General features: G+C 41.4%; 1 protein-coding gene across 2 annotated transcripts in view; it reads left to right on the top strand.

Annotated features, from left to right (window-relative positions):
* The window catches only part of NSUN2 (NOP2/Sun RNA methyltransferase 2), a 53,492-nt gene that overhangs the window by 2,513 nt on the left and 27,755 nt on the right, over window positions 1-23,224 (top strand). For both annotated transcript variants that reach the window (XM_084850673.1, XM_084850674.1), the window contains exons 3-9: window positions 792-896; window positions 2,406-2,511; window positions 8,517-8,588; window positions 9,749-9,833; window positions 10,850-11,042; window positions 11,913-11,987; window positions 21,860-21,990. In XM_084850673.1, the coding sequence (XP_084706799.1) occupies window positions 792-896; window positions 2,406-2,511; window positions 8,517-8,588; window positions 9,749-9,833; window positions 10,850-11,042; window positions 11,913-11,987; window positions 21,860-21,990 (767 nt within the window). The remainder of the gene's footprint in view (window positions 1-791; window positions 897-2,405; window positions 2,512-8,516; window positions 8,589-9,748; window positions 9,834-10,849; window positions 11,043-11,912; window positions 11,988-21,859; window positions 21,991-23,224) is intronic.

The raw sequence follows: 23,224 nt of genomic DNA, 5'->3' as shown, positions 1-23,224 counted from the left end.
AAAACCTTATGTATGAATCTTACATTGAAAATGGATGGCTGTAGAAAAAAAATCATCTTACTCCTGATTATTTAGCCAGTTCTGAAGCATTGTAAGTGAGAAAGCTATTGGGAGAAGTGGTAACTGGTAAAAGCTGTGGCTGGTGTCTTTGTGTTATGGCATAACATGTGTTATGTGTTACGGCATAACATGTGTTATGCCGTAACACAAATGCTATTTTCATAAACAAATGGCATGGTAATAATTTGAATAGGATGGCTACTCTATGCAGTGAACAGTTTGTGTGTACTAGTGAACAGTCATGTGCTTTTCTGTACAGTGCTGCAGATTTGTGACAGTATGGAGAAAACTATGTGGCAGTGGGTGATCTTTGCGGAAAATTGGCATATTGATTCAATTTTTGACAGCTTCTGCAAAGGTTGATGGTCATGTGAAAAATAATTTAGTCTTCATAGAAAGAGCTTCATCCATACCAGTTATTGCTGTTTTTACCATTGTTTTTATTGCTGTTTTTACTGTTTTTATTGTGTTTTATCACTTTTAATATTGTATTCATTTTATGTGTTTTATTGCTGTACACTGCATTGAGTGGGCTTCTGCCCTGAAAGGTGGCCAAGAAATATTTTAAATAAATAAAAATAAATAATACCAAAAATATTGGAGCTAAGCTATTAGGTGGAATTAGGTTTTTTTTACATTTAAAATAGTTCTATTAAAACAATTAGTGTGTGCTCTCCCCCACTCCTTCCACGGCAATTCACACTGTTGTGGTTTATTTTTTCATTTTGTAGCCATGCCAAAGAGATTCTCCATTGTTTGAAGGACAAGTATTTCAAGGAGTTAGAGAACCAGCTGGTAGATGGCCAGAAAATTGAAATGCCGCAGCCATTAAGCTGGTAAGATCATTGTATTATGGCTGTTGTATTTGGATTATACCTGACTTTAATGTGTAGTTGTAATTGTTAGTGGTATAATACACTGACTTTGAATGTCAGCCTAGTCTAGACTGGTTGTGTTCAGATGAATTGCTGAGAATTCTGGCTTATCACTGAGGAGGAATGTACTGGCACACACTGCCAGTTGGGAGCAGCTAAACTAACCAGAAACTAACAAGGAAGTAAACAGGCCAGACCCTGGCTTATTGCTCCAGTTAAAAAATAGGAGTGGAAAACTAATGTCAAAACTTGGCTTCGGGCTCCTGTTTGTTCCACACTAACAGAAGGCTTTTACTTCCTTGTTAGTATCTGGTTAGTTTAGCTAACTAGTATATACCAGGCTGCGGTGGCTTAGTGGTTAAGACGCTGAACTGCAGACCGGAAGGACGGCGTCAGCAGTTCGAGACCCGAGTGCCGCGTGATGGAGTGAGCTCCCGTCTTCAGTCCCAGCTCCTGCCAACCTAGCAGTTCGAAAGCAAGAAATTGCAAGTAGATAAATAGGTACTGCCTCGGCGGGAAAGGTAATAGTGTTCCGTGCACCTCGGTGTTCAGTCATGCCGGCCACATGACCACGGAAGCATCTTCGGACAGCGCTGGCTCTTCGGCTTAGAAACGGGGATGAGCACCGCATCCTAGAGTCGGACACGACTGGTTGGGGACACCTTTACCTTTACCTTTTTATATACCAGGCTGACATACGTCTGCACATGGCCATTGTTGGGCTTTTTTTTTTCCCCCTTGGTATGGTATTCTCAACTTATTGCAGTGTGGTCTGTTTTTAAGAATATTCTAAATATGTATGGATTGGAACCACAAATACCTTCTGCTTACAGAAGGGAAGGAAGTGATTTTCACTGATTCTCATGCAGCCTCCTGTGCTCCAAAATCTGCTCCAATGTTGAGGAGCCTCTAAAACAGCATAGGAGGTGGCTGCAGGGGAATTTGGTGAAAATCGAACACACATCCCATTCTGCCAGTGGGAACCTCTACTGAGCTAGAGCCCCTTCCAAGCCTATCTCTTAAAAAATCTGGGTAAGTGCAAATGCTTTAAGGGCACAATCCTATGCAGAAAAAGGTTCTACAACTCCCAGCATTCCACAGCCAGCCATACTGGCTGGGGCATGCTGGGGGTTGTAGGCCTTTTTTCTGTCTGAACATGTATAGGATTGCACTTTAAAGGAGTTCGTAAATCACACTGTTGCTTCTAGGAATAAAATAAAAGGTAGCTAACACATCAGAATTGAGAGTATCTTATCACTGTTACTATTTAATTTCTATTGCTGTCTTTAATTGTTTTTCTTCTATAGCATGTTTGTTTTAGCTCATTGAGTGACTTCATTACTCAAAGTTACATGCTTTGTACACAAACTGAGTCCATGTGTATACAGTTAAAAAGGCAACTGCATGTTTCATTATGCCTGTTCAAAGATTCCAAGAATACCGTATTCAGATAACCTATTATTTCATTAGGTATCCAGAAGAGTTAGCATGGCATACAAATTTAAGCAGAAAAATCCTGCGGAAGTCCCCACAGCTAGAAAAATTCCATCACTTTCTTGTTAGCGAAACAGAATGTGTAAGTATTAATGTTAAGGGTGGTTGTTGGTTTTTTTTCTCACTTTGTGCCTCACTGTGATCACTAGTATCCAGGAAGTCTCCCCCCGCCCAAACATACCTTAGGGAACATATGAACATGACATAGTGTGGATGACATTTTCCCCTAAAGAGAATTTGGGGATGGGGGGATGGCTCTTCCTTCATGCTTCTAATCAGATTTGTCCTCATAGATAGGGCGAGGACCCAAGCATAATTTTTCCAGGCATGTCAGTCTGTCGGGCCCTTCCTTTCTGTTCTGTTCCCCAGGGGGGTGGGATGGCACATCTATCTCTCATGCCTTGCTAAGTCCCCTTCTCAAAGGCAAGTGGCGGGGGTGGGGTTGTATCACTCTCTTATGTCCCTGTGTCTGTTTTAATCTTGTGTCCTGTTGGCGGTTGTGTTCGTGTATGAATGAAGCTGCTGATCTGTGTGTCTGTCATTGTTTATTGAGTTCTCTGCCATGGATTCACAGACTGCCTTTGGGATTTGTCTCAGTGCTTTCCATCTGTAAAATTGGTGTTTTCAGTGTGTCCTAAATGTTTAATTCCTTGAATACATACGTAAATGCATTTTTGACGCATGGATTGCTCACTTTCTGGAGCTGTCTGCATAGATATGTAAAATTTCCGGAAATTTTTGAAGCCATGAAAAAAAACCAAGTTAATACATAACATATTTTAGGTTCCTAATTTATGTCTGACTAGATGGAAATTCAGCAAGTAGTCTCTGAAGCATCTGAATTATCCCAGAAGCCAGAAAAGGCAGGCAGAGGAAGACAAGTCCAGAAACACAGGAATCTGTAGAACAAAACTCATACTCTGTCCACATGTTGGGAAACTGAGCATGACTTGGAGCATCCGAAAATGTTTATCAGTAAAAGATAGATTGGATCAATAATTTTAATAAGAAATGGAAGAAATAACTATGCTGAGAATCTTACAGAGAGAATGAAAACACATTTTCCCCATGGGTTCATTTTTTCCAGGCATTTTACATATTTAGTCTTTCTATAAAATTCTTGTTATTACATCATTTTTAGAAATAATTTGCCAGGGAGGGTAATGGCCTGGTAACAGTATATAAACACCTTGTCTTAAATTCTAAAAGAAAATGTTTCATAATCCAAAGCTGTTCAATTTTTCCAAGTTTTTGGAAAAGAAACAAAAATGGTCCTTGGTAAAAAAAACAAAACCAAAAACTTTTTTTTTTTCTGATTTTTTCCAGTTTTTTTCAGGGCCTTCACATCTCTAATCTGCAGGGACACACATTGTTCCTGCTTTCTGATTATAGCACAGCTGCCTGGTTGTCTTACGATCTATTGAGGACTGATATGTTGGAATTATATAACTTTAAGCATACCAGTTTTGACTCCACCCAGCCTGCCCCCCCCAGCTGTAATTGATCAGAGTCCTGTCAGACTCCCTCCACTCATGAAGACCTGGCTTACATCTGGCAACCACACCTGAGTCCAGGCAGCTGAGCACGCCCCTTCAGTTGGTGTCTGTCCTGGGGAGTTATGGGAGGAGTGTGCTGTGTGAAGATTTGAGCAAGTACAGCTCATAGCTCTGCTGCAGCCAAGGTGAAAATCCCCAGTATCCGATGGCTCCTCAGACAATGCCTAGGGGCCATAGGATTGCTCTGTAATTCAATTTAGAGATTAACTATATGCCTAACGTGTTTATACTCAAATTATTTAATGTTAGCCTAGTTAATTTACGAAAAACCTAGTATTTACACTTAAAAAAAATTAAAATCAGATAGAAATTTTAAAAGTCAGATTTTTTAAAAAAAATCATTGATATTTATCCACCTTAGGGAACAATCCTTTGGCCCCTAGACAGCGTCAGAGGGGCCACTGGTTATTTTGGATTCCCTGATCCAAGGTCAGAGACAGCGCTCTGCCCTCAAGGGGAGAATCAGAGCCTGTCACTCGCAGCAGGCGCAGAAAGAACTGTGCTGGCTGCTCTCCAAGGTTGGGAACTCAACCTCAGAGAAGGGGGCATTTCAGTGGGCGGGGAGGGGAGGAGACTGGAGAGGCCAGGATACGTTTTACTCTGAGGCCTTTCTAACCTTCCCTCCCTTTCCAAAATGCCCCAGCTAGATGGGCAGAAAAGCCCATCTAGTGTAAAATGCAGGGCAGGAGGACAAGGAAGCAAAGATCACCTCCACTGCTCCTCCTGCCCTGCATTGCGTAATCATAAGCCTCGAAGTTTGAGGGCTTACGATTATAGAGGGTGCAACTAATAGGGTTGCGTGCTTACTGTATTGTCTGTCTTATTGCCTTAACTAATGCCTTTCCTTGCTTGCTTGACTGAGTTCAACCACCACGTAAGCATAGAACAACAACACTCTTGCCCAGCCTGTGTCTTTGCATATGTAACATTAGCCAGAGAAACAGAAAGCCCAGATGTTCAAGCAGCAGGTGCTGACTGTTAGGCTGGACAGAGCTATTTTCATGAGATAAGAAACTGAAACGAATGCCCATATTTGATTAGTAGGTAATTCAGTATATGAGACTGTGACACAGCCACTAATTTTTATGACACTATAAGTGTAGTGTTAGCATGTTTATGATGAGATTTAATTGTAACTGTGATTTCTTAAATGAGAAGTTTAGTATTTTATTTATATGTATTTTTTAAAAATCCAATTAAAATAAAAAATCTGATTTAAATTAAAAAAATGTATTTTTTTAATCATTGCTTTTTTATTCCCCTTGCCACCAACTCAAGCTTCCTTAAAGCCCCCTGCCCTTTTTTAGCCACTGCTTCCTGACCCATTTTTTAGAGTCACAGAGCAGTATCCAGTGGTGACATTTTTCAAACTCAAATAGCACTAGTGGAGCTCAGTTGAATCTTTTTGTTGCATAAGCATCAATCTTTTTGTTGCCCATTATGGATGCACAACTGGTTGCACAACAGATGTAACAATGGGTACAAGCAGTTGTGCACAAGAGGTTGCACAAGAGTTATGCAAAAATGCTTGCAAACAAAACTTTACTTGATTCTTCTCTTCTGCATAGTTCAGAACCTAGTTTCTGCTAGTGCAGTGTCATTTGTCCTAATGGAATGACATAGTTGGATTCTGCCCATGGACTGGGTTCATACAACACAACACTCCATACTCAAGGTAGAGTATGGGTTGAGCTATGGGTTGTCATTGAACCGTGGGTTGTTGTGTTGTGTGAACCCACAAACGACCCTTGAAGACAACCATGAAGACCCATGATTTGTTGTTGGGTTGTGAACTGTGGGTTGTTTGTGATTAACAAACCATGATTTGTTAGTGTGGCTGGGTTCACACAGCACAACAACCCACGGTTCAGCAACAACCCATACTCAACCCGTACTCAGTCTCAAGTATGCATTGTCATATTGGGTGTGTCTTTGGCAGCCTGCTTCAGTAGATTATACATATTTGCTATCTGGGGTACCGTAGGCTTAGGTTTTGTTTCCGTTATTGGTGGTTCTGAGGCTGCTGCTTTCCCCTCTGTAACGTGAGAATTCAGCAGGCCACCTCCATTTAAACTGGGAAGCCTTTTAAGTTGTCTATCTGTGTGTATAATTAAAAGAGATTTTAAAAATTGAAATCCATAAATTATTTACTCTGCAGCATGGTCAAAAGTTCCGTTTTTTGCCCTACTGATTTTGATATGATTATTAGTTTCATATTCAGGGTGGGGGAAAGCATTATTGGGAATGGGGTTATTTTAAAGCTCTGCTGGGGCTAATTTTAATGTGTAATATTAGCTTTTTTAAGACATTAGTTAACTTGTAAAATCATTATTTCAGTATAATGAATATCTGATCCTTCCCTGACCCCCATTCTGAACTCATGACATATCACTGTAATAATTGTAGCATTACCTGGCAACCATAATAACTAGACCAGCCTTCCCCAACCTCATGTCCTTCAGATGTTTTGAACCCCCATCAGCCCCAGCCAGCATGGCCAGTGGTCAGGAATGCTGGGAGTTGTAGTCCAAAACACCTGGATGGCACCAGGTTGGGGAAGGATGTACTAGACACTTTTGAAATGTGCTATGATCCTGGGATTCTCAATAGGGCTGGCTGTTAAGACATTATGCTAGGGATGAGGTGCCTTGAGATTTCTGACAGCTCTGCCTCTGGGTCAGAGTTCGGGTAGTTAGATCAGAGGCTGGGAGAGAGACCCTCCCTAGTGAGCCAAGACACTGGGAGAGATTTATCCGAAGACTCTTGACAAACAGATGGCCCAGGCTGAGTTGCTGCCCCCTCCCTCCGCTGTCAGAACTCAAGTTTCCGAGGAGGAGGACAAATAAGGGCATGACTTGAGAGATGCTAGGGCATGTTGCAAAGCAAAGCGGGAAAAGTTAGGGTCAGGGCTCAGATGCTTTGTCAGGATAGCCACTCTTGGAAGCCAATGTAGGAGGGAGCCACCCTAAGGGAGGGGCATCACTGCGAAGCAAGTGTGGCCGTGAGAGGTTCATGCCCAAACTGTTGGCAACTTCTTTACCCTTTGGTTTGTCTCCTTGCAGATTAGTTGTTAGGGGCCTGTGGCAGTCTGAGAGTTTTCCTGGAATCTGCATTTGTAAAGAGGCTAGGTCCTAGCAAAATAAAGTAGTGATAGCCTGAAGCTTTGTCTCTTGTGTGGTGTTGATTGCAAAGGGGGAAGGACCATCCAAATCTGACAAATTAAAGACATACAGTAGTTGACCCAGTGAGTTTAATAGATTAAATCTGTACAAATTTATATGTGACTTAAAACTATAGTGTTGAAGGAAGAAATGCTTTCTTTGCTTGTATATGTGTTGAAGGAAGAAATGCTTTCTTTGCTTGTATATGGCGCTAAGCGCTATCTTAGAAGAAGCATTCCCTTCTCTGAGAACGTAGAGAGGAAACGCCTCTTCTACAGTGGTTCCTGTCATTGGACACATTATATAAATACTTTAAAATATTTTAATTTAAGATTTCTTGATTTATTGTGAATGCCTCTTACTTGATTTAAAAGATTTTTAATTGAGCTAAATAATGATTCAGTTAAACCAAGGGTAGGCAGTGTGGTGCCTGCAGGCAACAATGTGCCCTTGGACACATTTCTTGGTGCCCACTAAGGTGCCCTACACCTCCCACTTAAAAAGCTAACACTTTTTTTACCTGCAGCTATGATTGCTGTGAAACAAGTTTCTGTTGGTGCAAAAAAATATGGGTTCAAAGGAGTTGTTTAGTATGTTGGGGCTCAGAACCCACCTCTGCCTTGCACTCAGTCTTTTCAGCAGGTTACTTGACCTTTGTTGTGCCTCCCATTGCAGCCATTTTGAGGTGGTGCCCAGGACAGTTTCTGAAATTGCCAAATATGTCCACAATCCAAAAGGTTGCATACCTCTGAATTAAAGGTTGGAGCCCTAATTCTTAAATTCCATTTTAGCTATAGAAAAGTATCTTGGAAAGCTATATTTTGCCTGGCTTATAATCGATTTGGGAATTCAGAGTGGCTACCTCCACTGGACATAAATTAAGACATTTCTTCATATTCTGAGAGCAAGAAACTAGAAGAAACTAATTCTCTCTGGCCTAGTTTGGACAATCATTCCAGGCTTCATGAGTCATGGTTTATTGCGTCCTGGCTTTTTTTCTTGGCTTGTTAACTGACATTAAGCCAGAGTTTTCCGGTTCAGACATAACAGGCCAGAATATTTTCACCAAAGCATGCAAGTGAGGGAGGAGTGCTGCTCTGCCCCTGATGCTTATGAAGCTCATTCCCAGCTTCATAAACCATGATTTATCAACCATGGTTTATGAAGCCTGGAAAGATTGTCCGAACTGGATCTCTGACTTCCAGCGTTCTTGATGTATGACATTTAAATATATAAGGGAATTGGGATCAGATGGCTGCCCCTATAAACAACATGTTTAGCTACTTCAAGTGTATATGTTTTCTTCAGTGTATATAATCATAAGATGGAGTTAAAGTTGTATTTCATTTATTTTCATTTTTTTGCTTTAGGGGAACATTAGTCGTCAAGAAGCTGTCAGTATGATCCCGCCCCTTCTCCTTAATGTCCAGCCTCATCATAAGGTACCTTTGCATGACTGTGAGATCTTGAAACCTTGTTGGGGGAAAAAAGCTCAATGCAAAACAGCTTATTTGTTGGAATTTTGTATTATACATTTGTATCACATATTCTGTTTTAGTGAGGTTAGCTATAAGTGTTCTGCATGTGGGTACTATGCATGTAGAATGTACGTATATGTGTCTACAATTTAGTTACCTAAAAATAAGATAAGGTGCCATCTTAGGCTTCCCAATCTGTGGCATGATTTAATATATGTCCCCATCTTATTTAGCTTCATATCAAAATTGTTGATCAGTTTGTCTTCATTGTCGAGGTGCTGAAACGCTGCCTTCCTCTGCCTTGCATTCTCACCTTTATTCCCCCTCGCTAATATAAAGTAGGGTGCTACTTTATATTCAGTTTTTTAAATCAGCCGTGTAAATAATGTTTCACAGGATTGGAACTTGTCCACTGCTCCTGTCTCCATTGCCACCTTCCTCTTTTGCCTTAGTTCCAGTTACGAGTGAGAGAAATAGAGCCTTAGCAACATGCACGTGCTGTCTCCTCCACCTCCCATCCCCAGTGTTTAAGGGCACATGACTTTTTTATGCAATGCGACTTCTAGGCCTTTAACTGCATAGCCGTGATATGATGACTGCTCGTCTTCTCTCCCTTCTCCGTAGTATTAAAAACATTTTGTTCACTGAGCCAGCAGGAATAGTACCACACCACATACCACAACTACCCACACATCTCTTTTGCCATGGAGGAGGGAAATTTGCTCACTGGGCAGTGGCCAACTGCAAAACTGGCTTGAATTATTTTATCTTATTGCTGCTCTATTGTTCCTCAGTTGCGTCTGTTCAAAATGAGCAGGATTTTTAAGTCGGCTAGATAAGTATTTCAGAACAAAATTGAATCTTTGCATACCTCTCTCTTAGACACACTTGTGGAGTGGCTATGGTCAGATCTGAATTAGAATTCCTAGCTTTAACTGGTATATATGTAGAACAGGGGAGGTTTTAGGATTATCGTGCAGTATATGAAATAATGTATATGAAATAATATATATACCAGAATACTTTCTTCCGGTATATAACAAAGCAGATATTATGTAACATATTTTTGAATACTATTAGCAAGCTCCATGTCTTTTATTTTTGTAACTTTTTGTTCTTGGGAGATTCTGGATATGTGTGCTGCACCTGGGTCCAAGACTGCCCAACTTATTGAGATGCTGCATGCAGACATGAGTGTTCCTTTTCCAGGTAAGTGAGAGAGAGAGTGTGTGTAAGTAAATTTTAATCATGGTTTTATTTTGAGAAATAAAATTGGTTTTCATACAATGAAGTCTAGCAGCTTGACTTCTCCTCAAACCTTCTTCATCATTCAGGGTTGGCACTGGACTACAGTTATTAGTGCCCAATTTGCTCATATACAATGTATCATCCAATCCAAGTGTGATGGGCAGCACGTAATTTTTTTGAGAGTTTGCAGAAAGACACATAAAGTGAGCCTTGAAACCACATTGGGCAAATGGGATAGGTCCTGGCCAAGTTTCTGTCATTAGAGGCCTGCTCATAGAACCTCAGCTTGGTTGCTGTTTGGACTTGGATCTCACCTGGCATCTAGGGATTCCACCATTTCACTTCAGTCAATGTGTATACACCCTCTGTTATACATTTTGCTAGTATAAAGGAGTGAATATGTGTGTTTTTATTATTTCCATTATTAGGTCACACTAGATCCCTTGAGATGCATTCTCTTTCCCTTGCTGGTGCTCTGCCCAGATTAAAAAATGGGCTGGTGCTTGTCCTGATTTTTTCTTGCTTGTTGTTGAACCATGGGTTGCTACTGTACCATGGGTTATTGTGTTGTCTGAGTGCAACGTGTTTTCCACATGGTGGCTCGTTAACCATGCAGTGTTGCTTTTTTTCTCTCTAACAAGCTATCTTGAGAACCTATGGCTTGTTGTTGGCTTGTTCAGGGTGGTTAACAAGCCACATTGCATGGTTAACAAGCCACCCTGTGGAAAACAAGTTCAAAATACTATTTAACATCAAACTTGTTCGCACATAACTTAATCTACATAATGTTAATGTCAGTTGACACACCCCTCCTGTATGTTGATATCTGTAATTCTAAAAAGAATCTTATAAATCATTCTTTTGCTAATATGATTTCCTTAATACTCTTTTGAGCCTATCTGGGCTAATAAATACAGAGAAATCTCTTCTCCCCCCCCCCATTATTCCCTTAACCTGAGTTCAATTTTTTTCCCTAGAGGGATTTGTAATTGCCAATGACGTTGACAACAAGCGTTGCTATTTGCTAGTACATCAGGCAAAGAGGTTAAACAGCCCTTGCATCATGGTTGTAAACCACGATGCTTCCAGCATTCCTAATTTACAGATCACCACAAATGGAAAGAAGGAGATCCTCTTCTATGACAGGATATTGTGTGATGTCCCTTGCAGGTATGTTGCATTCATTTTTCATATCACAAGCATACTGCTGCCTTTAGCACAACTTTTTAATGCTAATAGACTTTTGCATCATGTCAAGAGAACTAGTGTTTGATGCATTGTATAGAGAGCTGGGATTTGTATCTCTGAGGCCTGAGTTCAGATCTCCTCCCTACTATGAGGCTTTTGGGGGAGCCTTGAGCCAGTTGCTATATCCCAGCCTAATCTACCTCACAGTTTAATTACTAAACATGATGGCAGAAGCGTTTTGGAGGAAGGGTGGAATGCAAGTGTAATTGGGCTAGAGTTTGTTAGTTTCCAAAACTACATTTAATTTTTCCCCTCAGCCTTAATTGTTTGCATTACTTGTTTAGAATAACCTTTTCTCATTGTCTTGTTTGTCTTTTGAATCCTGCTAAGGATGCCTTTGTGTACTATCTGCACATAGGGTAGTAAAACATTGCCCTGATATATTGGCTTTGAAATAGCAGAGATTTGGAAAACTGAAACAAAGGGTTTTATTATCAGGAAGACTTTAGTTATGGTAAAAAGAAGAGTAAAAGTACTTGCTTGTAAATCCTTTTTGGATATAGAGAAAAGTTTGTAGAATCTCTGTCCCAGATTTTTCCCTCTATGCCAGTTTCTGAAGGGGTTTTATACCCAAAGAATATACTTCAAAACTGTCTGAGTGACTTGTTGCCAAAACTGGTCAGTTGAGAACTTGCTGGTGTTGATGGGACCCAATTAATGTTTGCAACTTGTGTGTCAGGAGAAAAAAGCACATGAAGTTTGAGCCAGCTTGTATTGAAATGTAACCTAGTAACTGGCTCAGAATGTAACTTTCAGATTTCATTGGAATTAATGTGCAAATTTCTCTTCCAGTGGAGATGGAACCATGAGGAAAAACATTGATGTATGGAAAAAGTGGACTGCGCAAAACAGCTTGCATCTACATGGGTAAAAAAGCATTTTACTACTAATCTCACATCCTCTTTGAACTTAAGAGAGGGATAAAAATAGTGTATGGTGGAGGAAGGCACTTAGTCCAGGGGTTTGCCCCTGCACCCCATTGTTTATTGAGGGCTGTATGGAAAACAGACCAAAGAAAGCCCCATAGTGATAGTGAACTTCTTAATTCCCCCCCACGGGGCAATTGCAACACATTTATTGTGAGGAAAAAGGTCAGACACAACCCCCCCACCTAATAATACATATAATAGGAACCTTGTAAGTACACCAACATAATAAGCACTAGGAGATAGAAGAGAGGTCCCCAACCTTTTGGGGCTGGTCTGTACATTTGGAATTTTGTCACTGGTACTCTCACAAAATGGTTTCGGGGGTGGGTTGCCCATTCACAACATGGCTGCCGTGGTGGGTGTGGCCAGTCACAAAACACCCATTTCCCAGAAGTAAAGCTGGTAAGGTGAAAAGAAAGGTATCTTGTCCCAGAACCAAGGCAGAGAAGAGCTCCACAACACAAAACCATTCTTTTCATCATTTAGTTTTTTTGCTCCAGCATCTGATGAGGCTCAGACAAGTAACTTGGCCCAAAAACTAAGTTCAAGGCAGGAATTGAATCTGTGGCCCAAAGAGCAAATCACATATTTGCTTCCCCAAAGCATAACACAATACCAGTTTCACAGAAGGCAAACTGGTGATGCCCAGAGAAACATGCATGCCCCAAAGCCAGACAAAATGCCTGGCCTCACTCACTCTCCACCAGCCCCCTAGCATACAAACTGCTACTTCCTCTGTCCTCCCAGGATGCTTCCTAACAGCCCCAGCATACCTTTTTCTACAGCCGCCTACCATTTTATTTTCTAAATCTGTCCTGGGGCCAAGTGGCGTTCTTGGAAATAAACATGATGCTGGAGCCTGGCACTTTATTTTGCAGCACTCCAGCCTTCCAGTTAAAACTTTCTTAATAAAAATATATATTAACAGTTCTTTTAAAAAACCAGGACGGACCGGATGCCAAGGAAGGTGTCTGTAGGCACATTGTTGCCCTTGGGGATCCCAGAGTTAGAATATTAATCAGGTTTAGTGTTTACATGCTACACTTACTGGTGTTATCAAATATGTAGTGATTTGAACAGTGTTGGAGAAATTATCATGGACAAAATGTATCTCAGAATCTTTAATTTTGGGTGGAGTTAACAGTGGTGTGTTTCACTTTTTCTTAGTGAAATTTGGTAATGTTGGGAGAACGGCAATCTCATGGTCTCATCTTTACCCTCTCCCAAAGCACAGTGATTGGATCCCCTAGTAAACCATGCCTTAGGATTAGAAAGTGGACTTCTCAGTCACTCAACTGCACTCCCTCCCCCACCCCACCCCACACTCTCCCTGATCATCAGTGTTTAGGAGAAAGGAAACCAACTGATGCTATTGGAAGAGGAGACAGAATGTCTGCATTTCTGAGCACAGAATGGTAATGAAGCCTTGTTCTGGCCTGGCTTTGATTCTGTTGGCTTTGGAGAGCAACCAGCTTCACATATCAGGTAGCACCAGAAGTGGTCCGAAGGAGTCAAATTCTGCTCAGGTTTTGTCTGACTCCACTGCAACTTTATAGCAATATTTCTCCAATGGAAGCTTATTCGATTAGGATTCCACCATAAAGTCAACATTCACACAGCAGTGTTTCCAACAAGTACCATTTGTATGTCTTTGCAATTCTATGAGGTGTAATACTATTGGAACAACAATTTGTGAGAGTTCTCTTGAATTAATATCCACTTGAATACTATGCCCCTTTCTTTACGGATATATAGCCATTACTGATTTGTAATTGCCAGTTCCAAGTCCCTTTCACATGTGCCTTTGTATTCCTGATCTTTGGCTCACTGTCATATTTCATAAATCTTAGCTTTTAATAATAACGTCCATTGTGGAAGCAAATTACCCCTTATTAGAGGAGCTGGAAGAAAAGGGTGCAGTTTTTGTAAGTAAGGTGAATAGTAATGAGAAAGGGGCAACATCGTCTTCTATAGCCAGCCTGAAATGAAAACAGTAGGGTATGCCTTTCAGACAACAAATGTGGCATAAAATTATACTATGGTTAGGGTTTCTGATGGAGATCAATCATGACTGCTTATCAGGGGGGTGTCTCCACAAGTGATTTACTCCGAGCCGACTGCATTTGGAAGTCGTTAGGGATATATGACGTTGTGGCCATCCAGCAGCCAACCCAGAGCTTATCAGGGAAAAACTGGATTTCCTGAGACTCCTTAAAGTCCGATTCTTTTCCTTGAGTTGGGTTCCCCCCGGTATAGTTGTTGTGTGCCCCAACCCCCACATTGACCTCGGGTATGCTAGCCCTGCCCAGGGTGTGCCTTTCACTGTGACCCTGGTCAAGGGGTGTTCCTGTGTGCTTCCTGTCTGTGTGTTTCCCAGCACAAACCGATTAGTGTCTACTCAGAAGTAACTCCCATTGTGGTCAGTGAGGCTTGTCCCCTGAGTGCGCACATCAGAATTTACAGAGACCCCCCCCCCATTGAAATAGCACAATTTAAAGCACTAATTCCCTAAAGGCTGTAAAGAGCTTTCTTTAAGCTGTGATTCTCCATTGTTTGGTTTATTGCCATTCAGAAGTAACTACTTCCACCGTCGATCATCCTGATCCTGAGCAGCATTGGGTTAGAAAGGGGGCTGGTTTCCCATCCATTTCCCCTCCCTGTCTCTCCCAGCACAAACATGTGTGTCTACTCGGGAGTAACTCCCATTGTGGTCAGTGAGCCTTGTCCCCGAACTACACACTCCCGAGATTCCCATGAATCGAAATAATGCATTTAGAGAGCCTTAATGTGAAAGCTTTGAAGCTTCGATTGATTGCAGCAGGGCAGCAAGAACACTGTGTTCCTTTCATGATTGTCTGTGGGTGGGGGGAGGGGGAGAAAGAGAGTGATTTCTGTGTATACAGGGGAGGAAACCTCCCAGGATTTTATCAAAGGAGAAAGGGGGGAGAGCCTGTATGGGGGGCAGGGAGAGAGCCTCTCTTATTGGTTGAGCAGCCCCTGCCAGTCAGATGACGTTCATTAACACCCCCCCCATCTGAAATATGTTCTGTGAAGGACTGCAATACACTCACTTGTGGAGCTCTGTGCAGACTAAAGCAGGCTCCTTGAAAAATCCGGGTAAGCTATGATTGGCTTCTCCTTCCATCTCCTTCTGTGGTCGTGGAGAAAGCCCCCAGGAGAAAATAATCTGCTTTTAAAGAATAATTACAAGGTTCATGTTTAACCTTCAACTTATTTGTAAACTTGATTCAAACATGCTTGCAAATGTTCCGTTTGTTCCTTTTGCTCAAAGAATAGAGCATTAAGCATGTAACTGCAAACTCAAATAGAAACTTAATCCCATACATGTTACAGAAGTTTCAACACTGCTTAAGTGCCCAGTGATCAGCAGGGTAGCCAGGTAAAGAATTATTTCCACAATAGTTAGAGAAATTTATCCTATCACTGATTACTTTTCTGTGGCTACAGGAATGGGTGAAAGGAAGGACATCCTGGATTTAACCACCCGGCAATGAACCTAGTCCTGAGAATTTATGTTTCTTCTCCTTTCCAAGGAAAAGTATATATTTCAGGGGTAGGCAATCCAGTGCCTCCAGAAGTTTTGGACTGCAGCTCCCATAATCCCTGGGCATTGGCTTTGCTGGCTGAGGCATATGGTAGTAGTAATTCAAAAGACCTGAAGGGCACCAGATTGCCTACCCCTAATGTTATTTCAACTGCAAGCTGTTCTCTGAGCTACTGCCATAGAACAGGTCTTCAACCTTTTGGAGCCCATGGGCACAAATTAACCTGTAGAGGGGTGGAGGGCCAATAAAAAAGATGTTGGGAGAGCCCCCACTTATCTGTGTTTATGTCTGTGCATGAATGAGCACCCTAAGTGTATGCTACTCCCTGTGGCTTCTCTCTCCCTCTGGCTCTTTCCTCCTCTCTCTCTGGCTCCTCCTTTTTCTCTGGCTCCTCTCTCTCTCTCTCTCTCTCTGGCTCATCCTGTCTGTCTGTCTGGATCCTCTTTCTTCCCCCTTCCCGCTTTTCTTTCTTTCTTTCTTTCTTTCTTTCTTTCTTTCTTTCTTTCTTTCTTCTCTCTCTCTCTCTGGCCCGTCCTTCCTTCCTTCCTTCCTTCCTTCCGGCTTCTTCTTCCTTCCATCTATGTCTCTGGCTCCTCATTTTCTCTCTCCCCTCCCTATTAAAGCCAATGCAGTGATTTGTCCAGTGGTTTTAATAGGGAGAGGAAAATCCTCCCTGCTGAAAAAAGGTAAGGGGGCGGTCAACATCCACCCCCCCCAAGGACCCTGTTGCCCCAAGTGTCCTTGATGAGAGTGCACTTCACCCCCCCGCCATTTTTTTAGTGTGGGCTTTTCCTTCCCTGTTAAAGCCAATGGACAATCACTTCATTGGTCTTAATAGGAAGGGGGAAAGCCCCCCCTGCCAAAAATTGGTTTGGAGGGGAGGCGAAGGTCAACTCTTGACAAGGACCCTGTTGCTCCTTTTCTGTCTGATTTAAGGTAAAGTGGAAACATTTATACAAACTTTTAAGATCATGTAGTCCAAGAGCCCATGTCAGAATACTTACCTGCTTTCTGACCTCTCCAAAAAAGCGGCAGTGGGGACCATTAATTACTGAAACCAAACTGAAATATATTGATGCGACCCATAAATGCTGGTCTCGGAGGTATGGAATACTCCCAGTGTTAATTCAGGTGTTAAACAGGTTCTCATTAACACCCAGGATAAAGGAGGTTCAGGGAAGTTTTGGAGCAAAATAGAGGAAATTAAGCATATTTTCATATCGAAAAATGGCTCAAAAATGCATCTAATTTTTTATTTGAGTTTTAAAAAGTTTGTTTTTGGACTGTGTTTTATATATAAATAATAAAGAGGTCAGAATGAAGGAAAATTAATTTCTAGAGCTTAGAGCTGCATTCAAGCCCTAAAATTGAATTTACAGAGCCTAGAGCCCCAAAATTGAATTTACAGAACCTAGAGCTGCATTCAAGCCCTCAAAATTAATTTACAGAAACACAGATGAAATTAATGTTCCCCATTACACCTTGGGGGGTGGGGTAGGAGGGGGTAAGCCCTAATAAATTCTGTCAGATCTGGAATTATGGATGTCTGGAATCATGTACACTGTTCCCCAGTAGATACTGCTTTCTTTTCCCCCCAGTAATTATTTGCCCTGAAAAAAGGGCGGGCCGCTGCCCCTTAAACACCTCAGCAGTTGTTCATAAGACCAGCAGTTTTGGAGATGCTACAGCCTTTGTAAGATATCTAGATAACCAGACCTTTTGAACATTCTGATGTGGAGCTGGGAAGATGGTGTCATGATAGGGTGTGTTTGTTTGGAGCTCCACAGTTACTTTAATTAACTAGCTGACTATTGGTGTTTTGCCTAAGAAGAATGTATTTTCAGCAGGTAGCATTTATTTCCTTTGCTTACTATCTTCCTTTATATTTCTCTTGTTTCTGAAAAGTGAAACCATCAGGACTGTATTTTTCAGTCCTTATACTTTTTTGATTGCTCCTGTTTCTGTTTGGAGTTACAGCAGAGGGGAGGAGGAGAGGAGATTTAGAAAGTTTAATAAATACATAGAAGAGAAGGTGAAGAGAAAAGAGAATTCTTCTGATGGGAGGAGTGAAGAGAGTTTTGTGAAGCCTTGAAGAGAGATCTGTGATGCCATGTGGGCCTGAGATTCTAAGTATAAACTTGCAGAGGTTGGGAATTTCTGTACTATCTGGGATTCAGTAATGTGCTTTTCCCAGCATTGTATATAACCAGACAAAGAAATGGTGCTCACCAGAAATTCATATAGAATTTTGGGGATTTTACCCACTTCTGGGAGTTCCCTTTTAAATGGGAAGAAAGACCAAGCAAAAATTATGCTCTTTTTTACAGCCAGGGCTGAAAACAAAAAGTGGAAGCTGATTCCGTACTTACCATGAATTCCATCTTAGATTGGACAGTGGACTTCAAAGGCAATATTCAAGACCATGAAGGGGGTTTATCCTTTGTTAACCTCTCTTCAGAATTGGCCTCTGCTGAATCCAAAGTAACTTGAGAGGCGATACAGCCATTTGGACAGGATAAACAGCTAAGGGTGCAATCCTATGGGGATAGACAGCTGCCTCCAAACTCGGAGGCGACTGCCTATCCAGTACAGGACAGGAGGAGTGCGGAGGCCTCATCTCTTCTGTGCTCCAGGCACCCTGCATTTGCAGCTAGACCTGTCTAGCTGCGGGACCTCGGAGCATGGGGTGGGGAGGCTGGATGACACATAGGAAGTGTCGTACTGGCACTTCTGAATGACCCGCCCCGTGAGGCAGCGGGGGAGGGGGTGGAGAGGTGGTTCTCTGGGGACCAACCTTGAAGCATGGGCTCTGAGGTTGTTTCCTGGGAATCGACCAGTCCTTTGGCCGTCTAGCTGCTGTATAGCAGCCATAGGATTGTACCCTAAATGAACTAATGTTAAATGACGTCTAGCTGCTGTATAGCAGCCATAGGATTGCACCCTAAATGAACTAATGTTAAATGAGCTGATGTCAAAACAAATCTCTGAGTTAGCCCACAATGTAAAATCAGACAAGGAAGAATCTTCCAGCCAGAATGAGAAAATGAGTGAGGATAACCTACCAGTTGAGGTATGGTTTTTCATGATAATGAAGGACATTGAACATGTTAAATCCTATTTGTTTGAATGTAACGAGCTTTGGCTACACTTGTGGAACTACGTAAAAAGGTTAATTCAGGTTCCAGCCAATCAGGCTTAGAGAGTGTTATTAGCAAATGAAGATCTCAAATAAATAAGCCAGATGTGATGAATAGAAGGGTCAATAAGAGTGTGGATAGGGATGTTGCAGAATTTTACCCTTCTGCTGGGCTTGGCTAGAGAACAGACACTGACTTTCGTTTGAGCGGATGTTTATTACCAGAACACCAAGGTGTGGTGCAGTCAAGAGTTGCCAGCATGGCCCCTGGGGACTGGACCCAGAACAATAGGTGACTTTGGTATTTATACAAACAAGGAAACAAGGAGCCACAGCCTTCCTTCAAAGGAAGTTTTCCGGTTTTCAGAGACAAGGGTCCTGCTAGGCATTGTGACTCATGCGCAGTAAGTTAATCAGCCAGTAACTTAATTAGTCACCGTCTTCTTTCGTACGTGACTCTCCGCATGCAGTATACCAAAAGGCATTTTTTTCTACTTCAGTAAGAATGGGAATAATAAGTTAAAGAAGTGTAAAAATATCCCAAACAGAAAGATTCCCTCCTATAAGAAAATGCAGTTTAAGAAACTCCTTAAACTATTAGATGAAGATACCAAACAAAAAACAGAACAGAAGTTAAAGAAGAAAAGTGAGGAAAAGGAAAATAAATGTGACAATGCTGAACTCCAAAATGAACTTACAGCTGGTCCTGTAGCTCACTCCCTTTCATTTGGACCTGTTCAGGCACAGGAGATAGACAAGCAGGACCTTTGGTCAAATGTTCTTGTGGAAACAAAGTTAAACAAGATGGAGATTATAGACAGTAAAAGTTGGGACCTAGTACTGCTCTGTCAACAGGTTGTTGTTGTTGTTCAGTCGTGTCCAACTCTTCGTGACCCCGTGGACCATAGCACGCCAGGCCTTCCTGTCCTGCGCTCTCTCCCGGAGTGTGCTCAAGTCCATATTCATTGCATCAGTGATGCTATCTAGCCATCTCATCCTCTGCCGTCCCCTTCTACTTTTGCCTTCAATCTTTCCCAGCATCAGGATCTTTTCCAGGGAGTTTTCTCTTCGCATTAGGTGGCCAAAATATTTGAGCTTCAGCTTCAGTATCTGTCCTTCCAAGGAGCACTCAGGGTTGATTTCCTTTAGGATGGACTGATTTGACCTCCTTGCAGTCCAGGGCACTCATAAGAGTCTTCTCCAGCACCACAGTTCAAAGGCAAACCTAAGAGGATACTAACATAGAATGAGTGTAAATTGCACCTCCTGAATATTCTGGATATGGCTTTCCCAAGCTTTTTTATTATAGCTGATGTCGCCCAAGTGGATTATTTATATTTCAGTTTTGTATATGCAAGTGCGGTGGTTACCATTCAAGAGCAGGGTTTAGCCAGACTTGTATGTAATAGGAAGGATGTACTTGCAAAAAGGTACATAGTAGTTTCCAGATTCTTTGAGAACTTAACTCTTTGGCTCTGTGTGGATATTTTATTTCTTGTCCGAAAAGTAACAGTAGAGTTCAATACTCATAAGAACTTGATTGATTTAGATATTACTCTAGAAAACTCTCCACTTCTCTGAATTTAGAAACTCAAGAGCAGAAATGGATAGAACCTGCAGGGATGCAAGAACTAGGGAGAATATCTTTAACGAGGAAGGGTTTTTTTTTGACACTGAGGAGAAAGCACTGTTACACTCATTTCATGCTCTACTGCTAGATGTACCGAATGAAATTGTGATGAGATTTGAGTCCCTGAAAGAACAGATGATAAGTATTCAGGCAGGGAGTGGTAGATGTACAGATAATAAAGAATCATAGAATCATAGAATAGTAGGGTTGGAAGGGGCCTACAAGGCCATCGAGTCCAACCCCCTGCTCAATGCAGAAGGATGCAGAAGGGTGTACATCAGCCAGTGGAGGATTATGGTTCAGTCCAGCAGGACAGTGGTCATAAAGGAGAGGGTGGAGATGTGCAGGAGCCTCTTGGGATAGGGAAGGCCAGATCGTCTTGTCTCATGGCAGTAGAGATTAATCCACTAATAAGTAAGATTGAACAGAGATCCCATTGGAAGGCTGTTCAATACTTAGCAAAAATATTCTACATGTTTAGATATGAGATATCTGGAAGACAAGGAATTAGGGTTCCCAGACAGACCGGTCGAATTTGACCGTCATCCAATAAATGGTGTGTCTACAGCATTCTCAGATGTTAGTAAGCTGAGTCCTACTATTAATGTAATTGAACAGCTAGAGGAGGAGGAAGAGTTATCTGAGGCACAGATGACAAACCTGGGATATATAAATTGACAACCTAAGCAGCAGGACCTCAAATTGACAGGCCCCCCTCCCTGATTTACCAGCAGGGGAAAATTCAAGGAGGGTTTCCCTCAAGCCAAACACGGGTGATTATAATCACTGATATACTCCGCTTTGTTATTTATTTAGGGTCAGTATGTATGATCTTTTATATGCCATGTTTCAGATTAAGGGCCACTGTGACAACTGCTCACTAAAGTCTAGTGAGGCTCATGCCAGCAGTCCAGTCAGTTGTGGAACTGTAAATTCCAAGAATGCCACAGTGTGAATAATCTCTTTTATTTCATTATGACAAGGAGGGCAGCTTGCCCCCTAGCCCTGCAGCAATTGGAGCCAACCTAGCATCTTAGCCAATCTGCCGCTGGCTACTTGCAATAACTGCAGGCATCTCCAAACAGGAACACAATTAGTCATCTTTGCAAAGGCCACTCTTTTTGTAAACCACCTGGGGAATATAATTAAAGGGCGGTATTATATATCAAAAATAGTGAGTATCATGCTAGGACCATAGGTACAAATCCTTTTTGTACCAGAGGGGCATAGGTACAAATCCTTACTTAGCCGTGACAGCCATTAGGTGATGGGCCAGTCACACAGACACAGTGTAATCTACCTTTCAAGGTCGTTGTGAGGTTAAAAGGGGGGGTGTATGTCTAGTTCCCTGAGTTCTTTACAGGGAGGGCAAAATAGCATTGAAATATATAAAATCAGTTGATTTTAAATGTCATAATAACCTCTTTTGCAAGGATTATGAGATGATAATCAGTTTATGAAAAATACTTCCTGTGCAGATTGCAATTAAGGATTGCAACCCGTGGAGTAGAGCAGCTGGCAGAAGGAGGTAGGATGGTGTACTCTACCTGCTCATTGAATCCTGTTGAAAATGAAGCTGTCATTGCCTCTCTGCTGGAAAAAAGTGAAGGTGTGTACAATTCTTCTTGACTGTATAGTGAGAACGGAAAATAACAGTGAAATCTTGGTCAGACTAGCGAGGAAGTAAAGTTCCCACTTTTGTTAGAATCCACAGAACAGTACATTCTTGACTGAAAATCCTGACTTGTCCAATATGTTTTGATCAGAATCCCAGAATCTCATAATTGCCTCTGCAGGACCTCACTTGAAGTAATATTTCCATCCTAGACATAGTTTAAAGTGTCAGTCTATACATTAATATGATATTCCATTTTTACATTTCCGTTGTTAGTAGGTGGTTATATTTAACCGTTCGCAGTCTACTTGTAATTAACAAATTTTGTTACTAAATGTCTATGTTCAAACTGAACAAAGTCAAGTGTTTCAAATACACTAATAAAGTAATCACTGGTATAACTGAAATATACAACAACCAGAGAAGTCAAAGGTATGCCAGTATTTCCACAATGTCACTAATACAATAAACTATAAATACTGAGCACAACATTTATTTAAACTATGGGTGTAATCCCCAAGTATTTAAAGAGCACAACACCAAAAATTGTAAAATACAATAAAATGTATAACAAATTCTCATAGAGCCCAGCACAGGCTACATAGAAATGAAAAAGGTCAATATATAGCCAAAATGTAGTCCATGAGATGAAAATGATGTAGTTGTGGTTCAAATCACTCCTTGCTAGATGCTCATGGAATTGGTAAACTGGAAAACATACTCGGTGATCTCAAAACGAAGCCAAATGCGTTTCTGCCTGTGTGGCCATCCTCAGTGGCTTGAATCAAAACAAAAATTAATTCTTTTAAGAAAACTAATCTATTAATATACATTATTACAAATCAGTATATTTCTCACTAATACATAAACATCTGTCTCACCAGATTGGATCCAGGTGCCCCTTATACAGTTCTTAATATGCAGGCCAGCTATCCAATTCTTTGATGTAGTCATATCAACAGTGCTCTGTAGGAAATAGTATATAGAGCAAAAGTGCCATAGCTTTAATTTTTTTAATCCAAGATTGTTTTAAAAAACAAAACAAAAATATTTGTATCCAAATTCTAACCACTTACCACTGCATGTTCGACATTCAGTGTATCCAAGCCTGTTACCATCTGTTCTAGTAAGTGGAGTTCGTAATACATCAAGCCTTACTGTATTGCACACCTGATTAAGATGTTGATCAGGATCCAAACTGCTGTTGTTGAAAGCGCTCTGTATTATG

The sequence above is a fragment of the Heloderma suspectum genome, chromosome 4 (assembly GCF_057233095.1).
Source record: "Heloderma suspectum isolate Gila_16-S chromosome 4, 16-S_ref, whole genome shotgun sequence".
Taxonomy (NCBI): Eukaryota; Metazoa; Chordata; class Lepidosauria; order Squamata; family Helodermatidae; genus Heloderma; species Heloderma suspectum.
Note: the sequence above shows the minus strand (reverse complement) of the source record. Positions and strands in the feature narration are given on the sequence as shown.